At 33.0% G+C, this 23,816-nt stretch overlaps 1 protein-coding gene across 1 annotated transcript; it reads left to right on the top strand.

Moving 5' to 3' along the window:
- Positions 1-2,618: 2,618 nt before the first annotated feature.
- Positions 2,619-9,225, top strand: LOC127738983 (apolipophorins-like). The gene is made up of 11 exons (XM_052250486.1): positions 2,619-2,839; positions 3,120-3,455; positions 3,858-4,023; positions 4,618-4,802; positions 5,100-5,350; positions 5,686-5,788; positions 6,636-6,756; positions 7,015-7,184; positions 7,435-7,765; positions 8,269-8,468; positions 8,799-9,225. Exons 1-11 carry the CDS (start codon positions 2,639-2,641, stop codon positions 9,087-9,089), a joined length of 2,355 nt encoding a protein of 784 aa, XP_052106446.1. The 5' UTR covers positions 2,619-2,638; the 3' UTR covers positions 9,090-9,225.
- The last annotated feature ends 14,591 nt before the right edge of the window (positions 9,226-23,816 follow it).

A 23,816-nucleotide genomic window follows, 5' to 3' on the forward strand; every position in this document is an offset into this window, starting at 1 on the left:
TCAACTTCAGCTGGATTACAAAGGCTCTCGTCAACATGAAGTAAATATTGGACATACAACAACTGGTGAAATGAAGAGACTTTCAACTGCTATCTCTGCGTCCTACAACGGCGAAGAATTTTCGTTTGATGGTTCATATGACGTAAAAGACAACAAGAACGCTCAAATGACTTTCAAATCACCATTCACCTTAGATGCATTTGTGAAAATATCTTTAGAAGGAACAGTTCAAAGATTTAGCTCAAATGTAGAACTATCATATGGCGACAAGACCCATGTTATGACTTCAAAATTCAATATGATCATGACTGATTCCAAAGTAGGTACTGCAGTTGAAATATCAGTCGACAACCAGAAAGGATCTATTGACATCCTTGTTGAGTACTCTGATGAATACAAGGTTAAAGTAGCTGCAATTTCACCACTTACTGACGACATTGAACTAATGTCTACTGCAAAAATAAACCGTAACAATTTAATTGGATCATTACTGATTAAACTCGCAGGAAATATTGTCCATGACAGCAGTTTCAGTTTGACAAGAAGAATGGGAGAAAACCAATTTGTCGCGAATTTGAATGCTATATACAACTCTAAAAATGTCAATGGGGGATTCTCAATTGTTACATACAATGGAATAGACGCCAAAATTACACTAGAGACTCCAGTTGCAGGATACGAGAAGATTGCAGCTAATTTCTTATACGAAACTGACAGGGATACAATTACGACACAAGTCAATGGGAACGTTGGATCTAACAATGTAGAATTGAATGGAGTTTTTGATAAGACTTCACCATTCAATGGAAAAATTAATATCAAAACTCCAGTCAGTGGATTAACCGAAATGTCAATGAACGTAGTTTTCAACAACAATCCTTCAAACTTTCGTCTCACATCTGATTTTGCTATTGAAGGTCAAAACATGTATGACCTTAGTTTTGAGCATATCTCCTCTACAAGTAATTTACAAGGAAGTCTTGAACTAAAAACAGCAATTATAGAAGACATTGACATCAAGTATGACATCTCTGGAAGTTTAACAAAGTCTTCATCCTCGTTTAGTGCCTCCGTTGGAAGTAACAACCAAATTTCGTCGAACACGATGACCAACATTCAAGGTAGACAAATGGGAGAGGTAAAATCAACATTAAATGTCAACATTGCTGGTATCACAAAAACCGCTGAAATAGAATTAAAAAGTGGAAGAAGCTTCAGCGATTTCACTTCTAAAATAAGTGCAAAAATTGATAATGATGAAATCTCTGTAGAAACCATACTGAAAAGTCAACCATCTTATGAGGCATCGATTAAGGTAGAAACGCCTTTCAAATCAGCTAAATCAATGTCAGCTACGGTAAAAAATGTTCGTAAATCAAATTATGTCAGCACATCAGCTGTTGTTGCACTTTCCCCGGAAAAGGTATACGAAATGAGTCTTAATTATCTCAACCAGAACTTCAGAAAGATGGATATAAAAGCAGAAGTAAAAACTCCAGTGAAAGGACACGAGTTGATGAGATGGGTATACAGGCACGGGACTGACCAGGTTTGGTCTGTATTTTCAAACTACGAATGCTCAACTGGAATACAAATTACTGGCGATGTTAAACTGTCACCAAGATCGTTCAACATGGATGTCAGGACTCCGTTTCAAGCATTTCGATCATTGTCTCTAAAGGGAAACTTAGAAAGACAAAATATGATCTACAGTTTAGACACTTCTTTTGAAATGAATAAGAAATCCGTTAAACTATCTGGTTTAGTAGACTTAGAAAGCAGACCAATGACAACCAGAATCGAGTTGAAGACTCCATTTAAGGGACTTGAATCTTCCGAGATCAATCTATCATGTACAGGAGACATCAAAGATTTGCGCGCCACAATCGAAATTGTCACTCCATTGATTAAACCAATCAATTCCGAAGTTCATCTCCGTTACGATTCTCTTTCGGACATGGAAACCACTGCAATTCTTACCACAGGTTTTAAGTCCTTCGAACGATTGAGTGTTTCATTTGTCAACAAGAAACACAGAAATGAATACCAAACACATGTTGAAACCTCGTGGAATAGAGAAAAGACCATTGCATTGGATGCTTCCTGTGATGTTTCGGAGATATCTAGTGGAAAGCATATCAAGACATCAATGTCAATTTCTACACCTTTCGAAGCCCTTAAAACTATAACTGTCAATATGGGACATAAATATTCTACTGGTAACTACATGCAATCGGTATTCTTGGAATACAACGGGAAACCTCTGCTAGATATTGACACATCTTATTCAAATATTGAGCATCACACAGTAACCATAGTAACAAGACACCCTAGACCTATGAACTTCAGAATTGGAGGTAACATGGAAGCCGAGAAGATGAACAGTGATATCAGCTTAAACTGGAATACAGACAAAACAGACAGCAATATGAACATGGAAGCCTTTTATAGTCATAGCAATAATAAGTGTAACTTAGCACTTAGATTTGTACATCCGTCAAAAACCATTGGATTTAGAGGAGAATTAAAACGTTCAACAAGTCATAACTTAATTTCGCTTGATGTAAACGTAGATGATGCCAATGTATTTGGATATACCTATGACTGTAAACACAGCAATGATGACAGAGATACTAGTATGAAATTCCGTTTCCCAAACAGATCTTTCATGTTAACAAACGAAATTCAAAACCGTCTTGGATCTAAAATGGTAACTGGTGCCTTCTATTGGGATGCTGATGGTGACCAGACAAAAAAAGTATCTGTTAAAGGGGATATAACTCCTAGTGAAAATGGTGTAGATGCCAATGTTGTTCTCGAAATGCCAAGTATTGGACAGGTAATGAAATATTTTAAGTAATTCTCAGATAACTTAATCAATGACTAATTGAATTGTTCAATTTCTGTAATCGTATTTTCTTACCACCCCTGATTATCAAGTGGAAAGAAACATTTTATAAAGAATCTTATTCTTATCGATGGATGTTAAATTAAAAAAAAAACTTTTTCCGGGTCATTACGAAAAAAACCCTAATATATTTAGTCTAATTTCTATGGATAAGTCTCATATTTTTGTTTTTTAATCATTAACCGATGTTCATTTACTGTTTCATAAATAGGATGTAAAGCTTGATTCCAAGGTGAAATTCAACAAGGGATCTGTTCTGTTTGATGGTAAAACTGAATTCCAGTATTCCAAAGATTCAAGGAAGACACTAATTCTTTCCTCACGACTGGAAGATCTTTCATCCGGTACTGACACTAACTACAGCTTTAACCTAGGAATCAAACATCCGTATACTACTGTTGACGTTGAAGTAACTTCACTCCTAGAATCATCAGTTTACAAAAAGATGGCTTCTGTCGATGTTAAATACCAAACAGCAAACAAAATGGCAAAGAACTTTGGAATAATGGGAGAAATCGATAGCTTAAAGAAAAGCATCAAGATGGATGTAAGTTATTATTTTACTGTCATATTTGGGGATGAATCATAAACAAAAAGGCGTTATTTACAATGCTATATGACACCCGAATAATCAGTAGTAGTTTATAATTTGTTAAAACACAAATGGAGAATTATTTGAATTAAGAAAGAAGAAAAGAGGTCAACAAAAGGGCGGAACTCGAATACTTATGAACAGAGAAAACATTTAAAGTCCATGACAAATTAATAATTTCAGAGAATTAATATAACAAAATACATTTAATAATAAAAGAAATAGCCACAAACCTGTAAAAAATCTATGTTATATTTAGAGTAAAATTTGAGATTTGTTTGCAAATGTAATACTCTATAGAAATGATATGCTTTATCAGAATACGTGTATTAAAAGGACATTTATATTCATTTACAGCTGAAAACGCCTATTAAATCAATCAATATCCAAGGCAGTGTACAAACTACGGCTCCATACAAAGTGTCAATAAAGAACCTGTATGATAATGTCAAACCAGTCAGTGCAGATATTGTCTTTGACCCATCCGATGTCAGTATTGATGTCAACATGAACTATGATATTGGTAAGAACCAAAAGCTGGCCCAATCGATATCAATATATATATACTAATAAGTTAATTTTTTATCAACTAAGGTTGCAACTAATTCTGTTTTTTAATTACAAAGATTTCATTTTTTATAGGCAAAGTCTGTTTTAATAGTAAAGATTGCAGCTTCTATAAGCAAGGTATTTTTTTCAAAGCAAATGTTGCAACTTTCTCAAGCGAAACATGCTTTTTAAGTACAGGTTACTACTGCCTCAGGCAAAGTTGCCCTCGATGATATTGCCTGCTATTTTTATGGCTTATTGTTTTTGCTAAACAGAAAAGCTTTCTATGTTTCTAATTCACAAACTTGGGTAAACATGTATTTGATGACAGTTATAACAAAGCACGTAGTCTGTTCAATTAATTCGGGGTACTACATCTGTAAATCTCAACCTTTTATATGACGATTAGAGATAATGATCTGTGTACTTATCATAGAAATAGTTCATGATAAAAATATGTAGCATTCGGATTGAGCTCAATGTAAGAAAGGTATACTTCTTCAATATCAAAGTTACAAAAACCATTAACATGTGCAGCATTTATGATTTTACCCTGATATTGTTTCAGACAATCCACAAAACATCCTTCATGTGAATGCTAAAATGTCAGATGAAAGTGGACTCACTGCCGAAGTTTTCAGAGATGTGGACAGTAAGAGAGTTTCCGATACATTGATCAACCTGAAACTGAAGACTTCCAAGATACTCCATACACGTGTACACTGGAACCCTGATCTTTTGAAAACCGTCAAGGTTTGTTAAAGATTAAAAGTGAAGGCAAAAAACTCACAAGTGTTAAACAATAGATTACTTAATTACAAATTAAAGCAAAACATATGTATTTTTACATCAGTAATTTGTCAAGATAGAATTTATAAAATATACAAACCAAACCAATGAGCAATTCAAACAATATTACAGTTATGAATATAGAAATCATATTGAAGCAAATTAATTAAAAAAATTCTTTTAATTTTTGCATTATTCTTCTTGGAAATGATACGTTCGTTGTTTAAGTAAAGCATTATGTTTTATTTTTGAATTTTGTAGTCTGTTGGATTGAACAAGATTCATAAGTATGGCAATGGCATCAACAAAGCACTGCAAACATCATGGGTTGCTGTAGAAGAGGAGGTTCAAGCCAAACACAGATTGATCATATCTGCTATTAAAGAAGACATGAAACCATACATCAATTTTATGTCAGCTAGAGTTACCGAACTTCAAAAAATGAGACGCAATAATGATTTCTACTTAAATGATATCGTAGGACATTTCCAAACAACACAAAATGTTATCAGGTATTTAAAAACAAATGATTATCTTTATAAACATTGTTCTGCAATTTTGATTCGTAAATTTTCACTTTTATTGAAATTCAAAATTTTGTAATTTCTTTAAATGTAAAACAAAATAAACGTTTTAGTGTAACAATAAAAATATTTTTCATAATAATACCAAAAGTATGAATGCTGAATGGTTATTTAAAAAGAAATGTAGGGAGTTCTCAAACCCACTAGAAAAGAGCGTAAACACAAATTTAAGTAAATCCAAAATGAGCTAAAGTAGTTGAACACTTTTAATTTCTATGAAAAATGTTTAATTATCATACTGACAATTTGTTTTATTGTTGAAGGCATCAGATGAAATCCCTTCAAAATGAAATCAACAGTTTAACAAGAGATATGGACTGGACACTTTATAATTTGTATCTTGCTGAAATTACTGAATTGATAAAGGTATGATAATTACTGTTATCTTTCGTCGCTGAGCAAAGCGAATACATATTTCGTATTATTTTGGTAGGTAATAATGAAAAGAGTTGTATTCTCAACAGTTTTCAGATGGATAATAACAGGAGCAATACTAATTGTTCTTGATCGTACAATTTGGCCTTCATGGTAAACGAAATTTCATTACCGTATGCGTGAAGAAATGTAACAGATAAAAATTATAAAGATGATATGTACTATGAGACTGAATTCTATTATTTGTGTTTATTTTGAAGGGATCACCCTATTTATATTGTGTTTCGACTTTCGGTTCACTGCCAACAGAGTAGATATCGAGTGCACACACAAGTACACAAGGTCACGATTAATTGGAATGTTGAAACCCTTTAAACCTTGTGCGGCGAGTTAATGCGATGCATCAAGTTTTTGTACATCATGGTGTCGTTTTTTTGTACATTATGATGTCGATATTTTACACTCACAATGCCTGTACCAAATGAAATCAAAATGATATTTACTCTTTTTCAATGGTATACTACGGTAGATTCCTCTAAATATAAATAATTGAATATAATTTTCACTTTTCGACATTGGTATACCATTCAAAGAAATATCATTTTTTGTTAAGATAATGAAAAAGGGCACTAAAAGGAATAAGGTTTTGCATTATCATATTGTTTTATAGCGTTTATGTTTTATCGTATTGTAATTACTTAAACATTTCACTATAAAAACAACTATGAACAGTAACATTTTACTAGAAAACCATCAATGAAGTGTATCAACCTACTTAATGAAATCTATTTTTTTTCTTTTAAAAGTAAAACACATTAATAGTTTAATTTTATTACAGTTGATGGAAGACATGTCATTACAGTACTACACTGAAGTTTTAGATTGCATACAATCACAGACAACACAGCTGTCAAACACCATTGAAGGTGTATATACCAAATATAGAAAACATGTAACAGGTATACATAAAACAAATATTCAGAAATAAATTTACTCATTTTTTTCAAAGTTACATCCACGTCAATAAAGATATAATACTCAAGATGTGAATATCAGATACTATTTAAGCATTTTGTAAATTGAAATCATGAATTTAACCTTATATACAGAAGAGAAAGATGTAAAGGGAAAATATAAATGCTGATGTCCAATTTAAAAAACTGTTCTACGATTCAATGTAGTTTCAAATGAAAACATGTTCTAAATTATCTTTTCAGATTCGGTTGCATCCATCTCAAGTAACAAAATTTTGGAATCAGTTCGTTCAAGATTACCAACAATTCCACTGAAACAAATGGCCGACAGATACAATACAGCCATCTACAATGCAAGAGAATCTATCAATACCGGGTTAATAAAAACACTTCCAACCCCAGTATATCATATGGTGAGTTATATCCATCCTTCGATATCTAACATGTAGACACCATCAAATTAATATCACCGACAGTTTATTTTCACGGCTAAAAATGCTCATAATGTTTGTCAGCAAAGATTATATTTTACTTCAATTTAAAGAAAATTTTTTTTGTTGAACTCTTGATAAATTCTTTTTCTTAGTTGACAATTCTTTATTGTACTGAAATGTAAATTCGATAAACTACGTGGTAACTGAATGCTTCTTATATTCTTTCCAGGCTTCATCGGCATATAAGTACTGGGAAATTGAAGAAAACATCAGATCTGTTTTTATCAAATTCGTCAATTTTATTAAAAAAGACATTGGAGACGAATTCAGTAATATCAAAGACTTAATTACTGATGTTAAGAAAACAAAAGTCACAGTATATGACCCAAAGAAAGGTCACTTTGAAATGGACATTTATCTACCTCTGGAAATGAAATCTTTAACAGAAGTAAAAAGGATAACCAATCCAATTGAGAATCTCAGATCTTACATTCCACAATCTAATCCACTTTCATCCTGGAACAATATATGGTCTCATGCAGTTAGTCCATCGTTTGGTGGTGAGTAAAATGTATAAATTTTGCCTTTATATTTAAATGAAATATTTGTTAACAATACGATCAATGAATTTTCCCAAACTACATTTAGAGTTCAATGTTCTAAATGACTAATCCTTATGTTAAATGTTAGAAAGTCGATGCTTAACACATGTATGTATTTAATTTCTGACTTAAACTTCCTTTTTCATGTATGTTGAATTCTTTTTGAGGTGATCGTTTTAAGAATTCCCAATTTGACGCAGCAATGTTTTTGTAACTAATTTTAGGAATAGATTATGAATTATTGAATTCTATGTTATTATCAAACTAAAATATACGAAAATTAACTAATGGATATGTCTTTCTAAATTTATCTCAAAAGAAAAAGAAACCAACAAAACATAATAGGCAAGTTGGGTTGTATTATTAAATTTGTAGATTTATACTACAATTGATAGGTGATAAGTATATTATCACGATTTCATTTACAAAAATGTATACCAAATTAATTGAATATGTTTCAGCCCATGCTCACATTAAGGGAGATCATTTCACCACCTTTGATGGACAAGAATTTGATTTCAATGGAAAATGCAGTTATGTCCTGGCACGTGACTTTGGCAAAGACAAGTTCAGCATCATTCTTAGTTACATGGGAAGACAGAGCAAAAAATTGGTTGTCATGACCTCCACACAAAATGTTCAAGTGGCTTCAAATGGAAAGGTAAACATTCTTTGGCTATTGAATCACTAGTTTGCTAAAACTTTAAGAGTTGCATTTCATTTTACAAACTTCATCCGAGAAAGTAAATAAATTTTACAAATTTTACCCCGTGCGATCTCTTCTTTTCTGTAAGTAGGTGTCTTTTGCTAATCTTTGTTGAGTTTATATAACTTTGTAAAAATTAAGATGTGATTTTCGATTACAAAAATGTATACACAATTAATTAAACGTGTTTTCTCTCCTTTTAAGAATTTGTTCTGTCTTTGGAAGAACAGCGAATGATTATCCTCTTAGCATTTATTATTATTTCTGATGTTTTATATTTTTCAGGTCCGTGTTGATGGAATAGAGAGCAAACTTCCATATGCTTCAGACGAGATAAAAATTTCACAAGTAGGAGACAACATTTACGTCGATGGAAATGGTTTTGGTGTGGTCAACAACATAAAATCAGCGTCATATGACATTGAACTCAGTCATTGGTTCCATGGTAGAACAGGTGGCCTGCTTGGTGTCCATGACAACGAGAGATTTGACGACATGATGATGTCTAACAAACAGATCACATCTGATGCATACGCTCTTGCCAACTCTTGGCAAGTCCAAAATAAATGCCGTTAAATATAGAACTTTTACCGAATGAGATTAACTTTTGTTTTGTTGATTATTTGTTAATTGTTAACTTTTGGTTCTTATTTATTTTTTCGTTTATTATTTTTTTGTAAAAACATTTGATAATAATAAATTGAGAGCAGCATTTTCCTTGTTTGTTTCATCCATGAATGCACTATTAAGAAAATGACATTTGTCACAACAATGTAATCAATAGTACCTTAAAGCTTTAATAAGGATAGCAAAAACAGAAATGCAATACAAGAAAACGCTACCAAAGGAACTGTAGACTATATCATAGTTCTGACTTCGCCTAGACATTTTCTATAAGAAAGGTACTGCTGATCATGTCTTTTTGTTATTTTTGTCTTTGGTTTTGTGTCTCATTGATGTATACCCCACATCGCCTTTATTCGCACGGTACATAAAGTATTAATTACAAATGGGTTGAGTGCTTTTAACATGATTTAGTGCAGAAGAACTGATATTAACGATTCTTTTTTTCTGTGTACCCTTTGCTATTCAGCTCATAATGCTAAAAGAGGGAATTTTAGGGCTCAAAATAATGCTTTACCTCGCTGCATGTTAACTTGACTGTCCAACGGCAGAAACCTCACCAGTCATTTCTCTTTTTTATAAATGTGTGTGTCTTTATGCTAGTTAAAAAATGTGGCGATGACCGACTTTTTGGTAAATTTATACTCTTGAATATATTACGGAATTCGAGACGATTTACAGGTTCCTCTATTGGTATATTAAACCAAGAATTCCAAATGGTGAAGTTGAAATCATCCCTTTGTAAATTTTACGGACGCCATCGCGAGTTAGTTGACCGTTATGGAATAACCGTTTCATAGATGATATCGGATATGTTCCTTATGTCGCAACTACAATACCCTTCTCTTTTCACGAATGTGACCTACCGAATTAGACTATTTACCGGATTTGTAATAACATAAGCAACACGACGGGTGCCACATGTGGAGCAGGATCTGCTTACCCTTCCGGAGCACCTGGGATCACCCCCAATTTTTGGTGGGGTTCGTGTTGCTTAGTCTTTAATTTTCTATGTTGTGTCATCTGTACTATTATTTGTCTGTTTGTCTTTTTATTTTTGGCCATGGCGTTGTCAGTTTGTTTTCGATCTATGAGTTTGACTGTCCCTCTAGTATCTCGTCCCTCCTTTGGTAGAATTTCGGTTCCCAATGATATCATCCACCCAATTCTTATTTATGGTTTTTCAAATTTGTGGCCACCAACATGCGTGAAAAAGTTTATTCCAGAAACATGTGTCATTTTTCCGGAAATCAGAATACAACATCTTTTACATATTGTAAAGACACTTGTTTGTTAGAGTATACATGTCTCCTTTGGTTTTATTGTATCAAGCTTTAATTCATCGACCTATAAACGACAACTCTTTTTACTCATATATAAGAAATAAACGTCTTATTTGAATGACAGTGGTTAGGAGTTCAGACGTCTTAGGGATTCATTTTTTATAGTTTTTTTATAAATCAAAAGTTACTTTCGTTAACTAAAATTGCATCACTGAAGATACATGAATTGTCGGAAAGCACATATGGTGCAGTAATATTAATATTGATATAAAGAAGAGGTGGAAGATACAAAAGAAATATTCAAACTCATAAGTCGAAGACAAACTGACAAAACCAAGGCAAAAATGTTGATGTCTGCAAAATGAGAAAACTATCCACCAGAGTTCAAATGACGAAGATAAAAGCAATTATAGGTCACCGTACGATTTCTTATTTTTCTTTCCTTTTCGTGATTTTTTTAATAAGCATCGCTATTTCCAAATCATTGTAATGATTTTTCTCTTCTCTGTGTCTTTCCCTTATTTTCATGACCTTATTTAATTTCTTTTCATAGGATTCCCTTTTTATCATGTGGTTATTTGCGATCAATTGACCTTGCAAACTCTCAGTTGGCTATACAGTTTATTTTTCAAACTGATCGACTGGTAAAAAATATATACCAATTAAAAGCAGAAAGTAAGTTTGTTTGTAACAAGCAGTTGCAGTGAACTAACAATGTATACTATTAAATATTATTATCTACTTATCTGTTTCACATGTTTCACATGAACAGTAAGCACAACATAAAACATCTAAGTACCTGTTTGTAGGCATAAGTATCAAAAAATACTTCAGTTTGAAACAACAAGTAAAAACAGAAGTGTCAAAATGATTTAGAGAATATGTACCCAAGCTGACGATGATGATGATGATGATGATGATGATGATGATGATGATGATGATGATGATGATGATGATGATGATGATGATGATGATGATGATGATGATGATGATGATGATGATGATGATGATGATGATGATGATGATGATGATGATGATGATGATGATGATGATGATGATGATGATGATGATGATGATGATGATGATGATGATGATGATGATGATGATGATGATGATGATGATGATGATGATGATGATGATGATGATGATGATGATGATGATGATGATGATGATGATGATGATGATGATGATGATGATGATGATGATGATGATGATGATGATGATGATGATGATGATGATGATGATGATGATGATGATGATGATGATGATGATGATGATGATGATGATGATGATGATGATGATGATGATGATGAGGAGGAGGAGGAGGAGGAGGAGGAGGAGGAGGAGGAGGAGGAGGAAAACGACGACGACGACGATGATGATATATTGTTAAACGTACAGTGGCAAACATTGCATATCGGGACAAAAATATGTTGGTATGATATGAACCATTATAAACTCGGATTTGTACTAGACCGATACACAAGGCCGGCTTTTTAACGTGGTAGTCAACAATGTTAGTGTCTGCAAAATATGTTATGGGTAAGGGAGTTGCTCATATTCAACTTTACTATGAGTAAACTAGTACGTAACATTAACGGTGCCCATTTTTCAGCACCAGATGCGCATTTCGACAATAAATGTCTCTTCAGTGATGCTCGTGGCCAAAATATTTTAAAATCCAAAGCTTATTAAAAAGATGAAGAGCTATATACCAAAAAGGACAAAAATAGTATAGTCAAAGCCGGACAAGGAATCAGAGCTTTGCATGAGGGAGATATATTCTTTAATTTAAAATAATTTCTAAAATTTTGTAACAGCAAATTTTGATAACAACAATCCGTTTTTTTATGAAGCAACTAGGTAAATTTGACATGTTTATGACAAGATGCCCTAAAAAGTCCTTACTTTTCCAGTTTCTTCATCTTTTGTTGTGTCAATAGAATTAAAATACACTTTTAATGAATGATTAGCCAGATAATTGCTCTAACCACAGCTCATCCATTCCAAGCAAAGGTGTTTTACTCAATGAATCATCTGTTATAGTGCTGTTTTCTTTCTACTGTTTTCACACAAATATAATCATTCAGCTTAACTAATTTTTTTAAAAACATTTAAGCACTTATTCCCCGCACCAGTGAATTATTGAAATAAATTAAACACTTGGTACAATCAAAAACCTGGTAATAAATTGTTCAAATAAGGCCTTTGAAAATAGTGGAATTAATTACTTTTGGAGTGTCAAAAATACTTGATAAATTGCATGCTTATATTGGTGATTTCGAATCTGTTCAAAGTTTTGATTTTTCTACCCTATATACCACTTTGCCTCATAATCTTATGAAGAAAAAATTCACACACCTAATTAAATGGGCATTTAAAAAGTCAGAATGCGAAGATATATGTTCAAACTCTTTTAGGTCATTTTTAAGGAACAACAAACAAAAGAACTAGGTCAATTAGATCTGTTTTGATACGATAACTACCCTTGCATTTTTACTAGATAACATTTTTGTTCGCTATGGAGATTCCGTATATCGTCAAGTTATCGGAATTCCAATGGGGATTAACTGTGCACCACTTATTGCGGACCAGTTTCTGTATTGTTATGAGTTACAATTCATGACTAAAATCAGCAAAAATCCATCAAAACAACATCTGATACATACATTTAATAACACTTTTAGATATTTGGATGATATAATGGCTCTCAATAATGACGACTTTAGTATGTACACTAAAGAGATTTATCCTGCTGAACTTACTTTAAATAAAGCTAATACAAAAATGAACACTGCCCTTCCCTGGATCTTGATATCTATATCTTTAACGGGAAGCTTAATACCAAAATTTATGATAAAAGAGATGATTTCTCATTTCCTATTGTTAATTATCCATTTTTAGATGTTGACGTTCCCTTGTCGCCATCTTATGGTGTTTATTTATCTCAACTTGTTCGATTCGCTCGTGCATGTAACAACGTAATTGATTTTAACGAAAGAAATCTCTGTATTACTGAAAAATTATTACACCAGGGTTTTCGATATCACAAAATTTTATCATCGGTACAAGGACATCATTCGTAAACATAAATCAACATGCAGACGTCTTATACATTCAGGTATTTCACATCCAATCTTTTATGGTAATATTCTATATAAAGCACAAAAATGTCGACATTCACCTCAAAAGCTAACCAAACCTTTAAACAGACTTATTCAGAATATTAATGTTTCAGCAATTTTCTAGCATGAATAAACGATAACTTTTTTTCTGTCAAAATTCGAAAAATTAAACGTGTTATCTGAGAGTGCAAGAAATTTCTACATGTTCAAAATTTTATCAATAAATTTTATCATGACGCTTCAACAACATTATTTTTGACATATCTAAAAATACAGCAATACAGTATCACTTTGTATTGTTTTTGTGCATTTTTGTTTTTTCAAATTTAAGGCTTTGAGCGTATTTTATGAAGGTTATTCCAGAAACACATGTCGGTGTGCTTGGAACCAGGTATCATACTATTTTATTAAAAGTGGTTGGTACCGATTTTCGGTTGGACTATAAGTCACCGATGGTACCATCTGCTTGGTAGTCAGGGATTCGGTACTGGAGGAAAATACATGATAATTTTTCTCTGTTCTTTGTGTAAAATGTTGCTATCATAGTATGATAACAAATTAAATCCTGCACCACGTCAGTAATATGTCAATTGTTTTCCGTTCGTTTTTAGATGTGTTTGAGCTTTTGATTTTGACATTTGATAAGGGACTTTCCGTTTTGAATTTTCCTTGGAGTTCGGTATTTTTGTTATTTTACTTTTTTCCTAACAAGCCAGGGTTCGATATATGTTTCTCCGGGCTGCATATGTCACAGTAATACGCAAATACCTCGTGTATGTACCAGAGAAAAAATCAGTATAGATTGATTTGAAGCAAAGATTAACATTTTGAATTTAAGTCATGATATAATTGTTAAAAAAAAACAGTACAACCTTTAAACGAAATATAATCCTTTAAAATACAAACAAATATTTCCTGTCTATATTGTTCGAAATCCCAAAGACCTGCCGAGTTAGACTTATCACCGGGTTTGTACTAACATTAGAAACACGACGGGTGCCACATGGGAAGCAGGATCTGCTTACCCTTCCAGATCACCTGAGATCATCCCCAGTTTTTGGTGGGGTTCGTGTTGCTCAGTCTTTGGTTTTCTATGTTAAGTTTTGTGTACTGTTGTTTGTTTGTCTTTTTCTTTTTTAACCATGGCTTGTCAGTTTATTTTCAACTTATGAATTTGAATGTCCCTTTGGTATTCTTCGCCTCTTTTTTCATAAATCCGAAATCCGAAAGTTTTCTTAATTTTTCCATTGACAATTTTTCAATTTTATTTAGAAACTTTATTTCAAACTCCCTCAGGCAAAGTGGCTATTTTTTTAAGGCCGCTTAGTCATATTATAACTTCTCGATTATATATGCATCCTTGTCATAGAGAATTTTGGTTATGAACGTTCTTAGCGAATAACACCGGAAACACTTCGGACGAACCAAATTTATAAATTGTTATTTTAAACGTATAAGAGAAACAAATTCATGCGTTAATCCCTTTTTAACTGATTTTTATAGTTTGTTCTTTCGTTTAATGTTATTAGGTTATGGGGTGGGTTGGCTCCTTCAAACATGTTTAAATATGCTAGATATACTTACTGGAGGTGTGATGAGATGATTAAAGCCCTAACTTTTCTCATTGACAACATTTATGTACGTTTCGTTAATAAGGTTTATCGACAGATTGTAGATATTCCTATTGGCACCAATTGTGCCCCTTTAATAGCAGACTTGTCACTTTACTATTATGAATCACAGTTTATGGCCAAACTCAGTAAAGAACCGTCTAAATTCCATTTAATTGATAAATTCAACAACACTTACCGTTATCTTGATGATATTTTTTCCTTAAATAATCAAGAATTCCCTAAATAAACTGCTGAAATTTACCCAAAGGAACTTACTTTTAATAAATCAAATATTAACAGCAATAACTGTCCTTTCTTAGATTTAGATATTTCAGTATAACACCAGAAACTTTACACAAAAATTTATACAAAAGGGATGATTTTTCTTTCCCTATTGTTAATTTTCCCTTTTTGGAGGTGATGTTCCTTTGGCACCGTCTTACGGTGTTTATATATCCCGACTCGTTCGCTATGCTCGTGTCTGTAGTGACATTTTGGATTTCAATGAGCGTAATCTATGTATTACTATTAAATTATTAAGTCAGGGATTTCGTTAGCTGTACCTGTAGAAAACTTATTTTAAACGGAATAGCACATCCTAAATTTTGCGGTGATGTTGTAAAGGTGTAATACCACCAAATCATAGTACGTCACATCCGGTTGCATACGAAAATAGGTCGAAAAAAAATATTCCCTTGAATTTGACAGTTGTAGGTAATTGATCCTACATTTCATTGCAGTAAAACATTTCTGGGTCATAAACATATATCTTGGGTATTTCAAAGCACCATTATTTTTTTATTTGGGGTTTCTATAGAATATTTTGGAAACTTGAGGTTACATGGTTACTAAAGCTTGTATACAGGTTAAAAAAGGGGGAAAATTTGATTGGTTAACTTCCAGTGATGGTTATTTTCTTATATGCAATGAAATGTTATGTGAAATTTTTTCTATAGTACTGGACAGGATCAAACTTTACTCATGCCAAGTATTTCTTTATTTGAAACAAAGATAAATTCTGCACAATTTTTTGAAAAGTGCAAATTTAACAAAGACTAATAGGGGAAAATCAATGGTGGTATTACACCTAATATGGGAAGCTGTACATGCACCTTTGACCTTGTGAGTACTCTCATGTGTTAAAATTTCTTGCTATTTAAGTGAAATATTACTAATAATGAAATATTCTGAGTGGATTGAGTCTCCAAAACACATTTTATGAGAAAATTTCCTTGAAATAGGACTTTACCATGAATATTAGTTGACAGAATAAGCCATACTTAGAGTTCTGGGGAGCTTTTTCTCCTTTTTTCTTATATTCTGCTATACTAGAAAATTTTTCCTAAGAAATACTTTAATAAATATATAGTTTTAAGTAAATGAAATTATTTTTAAAGCAGTAACAACAAATTATTCACCAAAAGAGAAGCTTTTTATGTCCCTCTCTGGAACGCGGCGTAAATTGAAGTTTTACGTAAGGACTTATTGAAACCTCCTTGGAGACAGTAAACTTTTATACGGATAGTTCATTCAGCTTGAATACTTCAATTAATCATTTATTATAACATTTCTATCATAAATGAGTGAAAGTTACCCCAAAATTTTTATTTATTGGCCTATAAAGTAGAAATTTTGAGGAAATGAGAGGTATAAATGGACCAAAAGAGACCTTATAAGGAAGACAAAGAGGTCCATTGGTAGTATTTATCATCCTAAAGTCATCTTTTGTATCATATTCAACTGTTCGTAGGCAGATGAGATAAATATTTGATCATTTATTGGTCCACACTATATTCTATCATGATGCAGCTTGGTTTGGATTTTTCGAAGAAATTTAGCTCGAATCGCTGCAGATGTCGTCTTACATTATACTAGATTTTTCTCAAACTATTGAACTGATTATGACAAAACTTGACAGGAATGCTTGAAATAACCAGTATAACAAAGGAAAAAAGTCACATTCAGTTTATTTAACAAAAAAGTCTTCTTTAGGTGTAATACCACCAAATCATAGTACGTCACATCCGGTTGCATACGAAAATAGGTCGAAAAAAAATATTCCCTTGAATTTGACAGTTGTAGGTAATTGATCCTACATTTCATTGCAGTAAAACATTTCTGGGTCAAAAACATATATCTTGGGTATTTCAAAGCACCATTATTTTTTTATTTGGGGTTTCTATAGAATATTTTGGAAACTTGAGGTTACATGGTTACTAAAGCTTGTATACAGGTTAAAAAAGGGGGAAAATTTGATTGGTTAACTTCCAGTGATGGTTATTTTCTTAAATGCAATGAAATGTTATGTGAAATTTTTTCTATAGTACTGGACAGGATCAAACTTTACTCATGCCAAGTATTTCTTTATTTGAAACAAAGATAAATTCTGCACAATATTTTGAAAAGTGCAAATTTAACAAAGACTAATAGGGGAAAATCAATGGTGGTATTACACCTAAACCGAGCCCAGAAATTAGATACGATCCGGGTAAACTTATCAATCCTTTAAATAAACTTATTCTAAAAGGTTACCTTTTCAACACTGTAATTAAATCTTTGAATATTGTTTTTATTGGTATGAATATGGATTTTGTTATCAGTAAATTAAAACCATACTAAATATTACACATATGTACTACAATCTGTCGATACCTATAGTTTAACATTGCACAAGGTCATGTTTTTTTCTGACTGCTAATGACGTCTTTTCACTAAATCCATTGGATATTGGATGTGTACTGATTGATATTTTAGTCTTAGATACATGTTTTTTTTTAATTAGTTGTTATTGGCTTTGTACTAGATGTCAGTAACTGCGAGTACTCTTAGATCTGTACTTAGTGTCTTTTTGTTGTGTTGATGTATAAGTACCCGTCCATGTCCACTCTTTGTTTTTGTTTAATGTATTTCTATTTGTATTCATCTGACGAGTTAAGCCTTTTTCAACTGAATTTTATAGTTTGTTCTTATGTCGTACTGTTACACCACTGTCTCATGTTAGGGAAAGGGTTGAGCGCTAACAAACATGTTCAACCCCGCCACATTCTTTTTGTGCCTGTCCCAAGTCAGGAGCCTGTAGTTCAGTGGTTGTCGTTGGTTCATGTCTGTCATATTTGTTTTTCGTAAATTGTTTTGTTATAAATTAGGCCGTTAATTTTCTCAATTGAATTGTTTCATATTTTTCATGTCGGGGCCTTTTATTACCGACTATATGGTATGGGTTTTTCTCATTGTTGAAGGCCGTACGGTTGCCTATAATTACTTACATCTACTTCATTTGAACTTTGGTGGATAGTGGTCTCATTGGCAATCATACCACATCTCCTTATTTTTATATTAACCCCGCCACATTCTATATGTGCCTCTCCCAAGTCAGGAGCCGGTAATTGAGTGGTTGTCGTTTATTGCTGTTTCTCATAGTTGTTTTTCGTTTATTGTTTTGTAGTTCGATCTTGTGTTGTATCGCCGAACCAGTGTTCCAGGTTCGGGGAGGGTTGGCGCATTTAACATGTATTACCCTGCCACATTCTAATGTGCCTGTCCCAAGTCAGAAGCCTGTAGTTTAGTGGTTGCCGTTGGTTCATATCTGTTATATTTGGTTTTTCGCAAATTGTTTTGTTATAGGCCATTACTTTTCTCAATTGAATTGTGTTAAAATCTTCATGCCTTTTATATCCGACTATACGGTATTAGTTTTCTCATTGTTGAAGGCCGTACGGTTGCCTATAATTGCTTACATCCTCCGTTTTTGAACTTTGGTGGATAGTGGTCTCATTGGCAATCATACCTCATTTCCTTATTTTTATATCAATGTAAACCTTTCAAGATTAACAATACGAGTTAAGGAACACCTGTGTATCGAGATAGCCTCAGAATAAAAAAAAAACAGTGTATTTGACAAAAATTCAGGACACTCAAACTGTTTCAAAAGATGTGAGAAAAATGTTAATATCTCATTAACAGGTCATGGAATAAATCTGTGTTCAGAGTTGTCTAATAGTTTTAGAAAGGAAATGATCGGGATATAAGAAGCCGGAATCATGCTTACAAACAGTGATTTTTTAAATAAATTATAAAATAACTAAACAATTATTGTTACACAGTAGCTGTGACCAGCCATGACATTTCCAGGCTTATGGCGGTAAACGTCATACTAGAGATTTTCAATACAATGACATATCTCGACATAACCAACCTATCTGATCGCATCTCATCCTATTGAATTTAAGATTGACGGAGGGGAGCATAGACTTCATGAATTTTTGCTCGTTGAATACACATACTTTGTTGGAATATATGTTATTCAAAAATTAGCACACACTACTATTTTAAGTCTTTGCATATTTTGTTATTAAATTTGGGATGATTTCATTGACAACAACCTTTAAAAGGAACGTTAAATTCGATGCCTCATGTAGAGAGAATGCCACGCTCTCTAGACGTTAATTATGCATGAAATATTTGCCACTGGACGTTCAGCAACCAACTATCAATCAATCGACAGCAGCGTAACTTGAATTTTATTTCTGGTGAGGCAAATGATTCGAATCTTAGCAGTCAAGGCCTCACCTTGGTTAAAAGACGTCAATGACAATAGGGAGTGGACGGTTAATTGAAAATATGAATCGCAAAATAGGTGTAGGCGATCATACTCTTGATAGGTCACACACTGGCAAAAAGATCCTGTCTATGAAAAATCCAGATTTGTGGAATTTAATCATGAAATAATATTTCTAGTGCGCATTAAATCAATATATCTCAGTGAAACTGCTGGTTAAAGGTTAAATTCTCAGTATTCAGTTTCAGACAGGTCCTGATCAAAACAAAAAATAATTGACAGAATTATATGTATGACCTCTTCTAAAATACTTTTGTACAGATTTGGGGATATTAAGTTTAAGATCCACTATGTCTTTTAACTTTATACGTTAAGCTTTTGTCAAAATGTATGGATGATAATAGCTTTTGTCAAAATGTATGGATGATAATAACTGGGTGAACTATGAAGTCTTGCTTATATTAACCAAGGTAGAAGAGTACTACATGAAATGTAGGAATGCCAAGTGTCTGTTGAAAACTACGTCCACCTAAAGTAACAACTGCGTTGTGAAATGAAAAATCAAGCATCATATCAGTTTCACAGTTATGACCTCTTGTTTGAATCAGTTTTTTGCGAGGTATACTTTGTCTGTTTCTTAAAAAAGATATTTGCATCTATGAAAGAAAGTTTTCAAGACGTTAATAATGAGGAATATTTGAGTAGAGAGTAAGCAGTCAACGTTTTGAACCGTCGTCACTCAGTATACTTTATACTATGACGTACATGGTATATAATTATCTTTATCTCTTTTTTAATGGTAAAAAAATTGGTGAGGCGGTTGCCTCATTGCGTCAATGAAAGCTACGCCACTGCTCGAGTGCGGGAAGTATTGGGCTCGATCCTCGCCCGTTTCAAATCGAAGATTGGCTGCCTTTCTGCTAAGCACGCAATATTTAGGAGTTAGAGCAAAGATTGGTCGGCCCGGGGTCAAAATCATGTGTCCGGGTAGTATGACATGTCTTCCTGCGGTATGATACAAAATCTGGTTCATATTCATCTTCTCGTCCTAAATATGCATATGGAAAATACATATGCAACGAACACTTATATATATGGCCCTACATCCTATTAATACTCCAATTTTTTGTTCGACTTTTAACGTTGCCTATATCCCCCCTTTTCAAAATCATGGATCCGCATCTGGCAACGAAATCTTATTATATTATGTTGTTCAATGTTACTTACCTTACACATTTCCGTTAATGATTTATTCAGAAAATGAATTCGGTGACCCTCTTTTAATCGTTTATCAATAAAATGGATAAAATACTTTAAGTAAATTTACTTCAAGGAATATAAAAATAAATGCCTGGAAATGTCTTTTGTATTTGGACTCCTATGGCATTCCCGTTAAACAATTAATACAGAACAATCCCTAATCGAACACACCTTAATTCTCAAAACAACATATGTAAGCATTTTTTTTTATTAATACATTTAAAAAAAATGAAAAATACTTTTGTTTAGAAATTAAACGGAAGCGATAGTTTTATCTCAATTTTCAACTTTTATAAAGGGACAGATGCTGACAAACTCTGGTTTCGATATTTCTGAAACTGTCAGAAAAATATCCTTCTAAATATTTCCCCCGCAACAAATATAGTAAAAAGATAGATAAAGAAAGACAGAAAAAAGTATAATGAGGCGTTCATCTACAAAGAATATTGAAAAATATAATTGTCATAATCAAAACCCAAAAAGGGGAAAGGGGGGGGGGGGGGGTCCTAATCCAGGATAAAGGGGGGTTCCAACTATATGTCTCCATTCAAATGCATTGATCGTAAAAAAAAGGGGGGTTCCAACCCCCGGAACGCCCCCCCCCCCCCCCTGGATCCGCCACTGGTATGATAGGTATGGGATACGTGTGTTTATACGTGATCTTATGTCAGTGAAAATAAAGGCGGGAATCTGGAAAATTCCAGTGTGTGATTTTAAAAGGCTACGTCGAGTTACGTGTGTACATGTCATTTTATTGGAAATCTCTATTAATAGAGATTTCCAATAAAATGACATACGCACGTAACTCGACGTACGGACCTAATGGGACTGGTTATTGCCAACCATTGAATTTGATTAAATACGTCGCTCAAGTTTAAACAAAGTATTCCAGGACTTTTAAAATCACACACTGGAATTTTCTTCCGTGTAAAATAATTTTATCATGACGAAAAATGATAGAAATCTTGCATTTTTATTTATCACGTGGTTTTCCATAATCCCGCCTTTATTTTCACTGACATAAGATCACGTATAAACACACGTATCTCATACCTAGCTTACGTACGATTTGAGTTATCTTTCATGGTTTTGATTATGACAATTATATTTTTCAATATTCTTTGTAGATGAACGCCTCATTATACTTTTTTTCTGTCTTTCTTTATCTATCTTTTTATTATATTTGTTGCGGGGAAAATATTTAGAAGGATATTTTTCTGACAATTTCAGAAATATCGAAACCAGAGTTTGTCAGAATCTGTCTGTTAATAAAAGTTGAAAATTGAGATAAAACTATCGCTTCCGTTTAATTTCTAAACAAAAGTATTTTTCATTTATAATAAATAAAAAAATCCCTATATAAGTTGTTTTTAGAAGGTGTGTTTGATTAGGGATTGTTCTGTATTGTTTTGTTTAGGGAATGCTATCGTTTATAGTCCAAATACAAAAGACATTTCCAGGCATTTTTTTGGTATATCCCTTGAGGTAAATTAACTCATAGTATTTTATCCATTTTATTGATAAACAATTAAGAGGGGGGTCATCGAATTCATTTTACCGAATAAATCATTAACGGAAATGTGTAAGGTTAGTAACATTGAACAACATAATATAATAAGATTTCGTTGCCAGATGCGGATCCAGGATTTTGAAAAAGTGGGAGGGGGATATAGGCAACGTTAGAAGTCGAACATAAAATATAAGTATTAATAGGATGTAAGGCCATATACATAAATGTTCATTGCATATGTATTTCACATATGTATATTTAGGACAAGAAGATGAATATGAACCAAACTTGGTATTAAACCGCAGGAAGACATATCATCCTGCCCGGACACAGGATTTTGATTCAGGATCGACCAATCTTTGCTCTACCTCCTAAATATTGCTTGCTTGGCAATGAGGCAGCCAAACTTCGATTTGAAACGAGCGAAGATCGAGCCCAAGACTTCCCGCACTCGAGCAGTGGTGTAGCTTTCATTGACGCAATGAGGCAACCGCCTTATTTTTGACCGTTAAAAAAAAGGAATAAAGAGAATTATATACCATGTACTTCATAGTATAAAGAATACTGAGTGACGACGGTTCAAAACGTTGACTGCCTTACCCTTTATTCACTCATTCCTGATTATTAACGTCTTTAAAACTTTCTTTCATGAAATGAACAAGGTAGATGCAAATATCTGTTTTAAGTAACAGACAAAGTATACCTCGCAAAAAAAAATGATTCAAACAAGAGGTCATAACTGTGAAAATGATATGATGCTTGATTTTTTTTGACAACGAACTTGTTACTTTTGGTGGACATAGTTTTCAACAGACACTAGGCATTCCTACATTTAATGTAGTACTCTTCTACCTTGGTTAATATAAGCAAGACTTCATAGCTCACCTAGTTATTATCATCCATACATTTTGACAAGAGCTAAACGTATAAAGTTAAAAGACATAGTGGATCTTAAACTTGATATCCTCAAGTATGTACAAAAGCATTTTAGAGGAGGTCATACATATATTTCTGTTAATTGTTTTTGTTTTGATCAGGACCTGTCTGTAACTGAATACTGAGAATCAAACCTTTAACCAGCAGTTTCATTGAAATATATTGATTTAATGCGCACTAAAAATATTATTTCATGACAAAATTTCACAAATCTGGATTTTTCATAGACAGGTTCTTCTTGCCAGTGTGTGACCTGTCAAGAGAATGATCACCTACACCTATTTTGCGATTCATATTTTCAATTAACCGTCCACTCCCTATTGGCATTGACGTTATTTGACTCGCCAGAAATAAAATTCAAATAACGCTACTGTCGATTGATTGATAGCTGGTT

The sequence above is a fragment of the Mytilus californianus genome, unplaced genomic scaffold (assembly GCF_021869535.1).
Source record: "Mytilus californianus isolate M0D057914Y unplaced genomic scaffold, xbMytCali1.0.p SCAF_4, whole genome shotgun sequence".
NCBI lineage: Eukaryota > Metazoa > Mollusca > Bivalvia > Mytilida > Mytilidae > Mytilus > Mytilus californianus.

Bases quoted from the DNA above. Each gene is read 5' to 3' on its own strand.
- LOC127738983 (XM_052250486.1), top strand. From the start codon at position 2,639: ATGAAATTCCGTTTCCCAAACAGATCTTTCATGTTAACAAACGAAATT. The intron at 4,024-4,617 runs GTAAGAACCAAA...ATATTGTTTCAG, and splicing joins CAACATGAACTATGATATTG to ACAATCCACAAAACATCCTT. The intron at 6,757-7,014 runs GTATACATAAAA...TTATCTTTTCAG, and splicing joins ATATAGAAAACATGTAACAG to ATTCGGTTGCATCCATCTCA.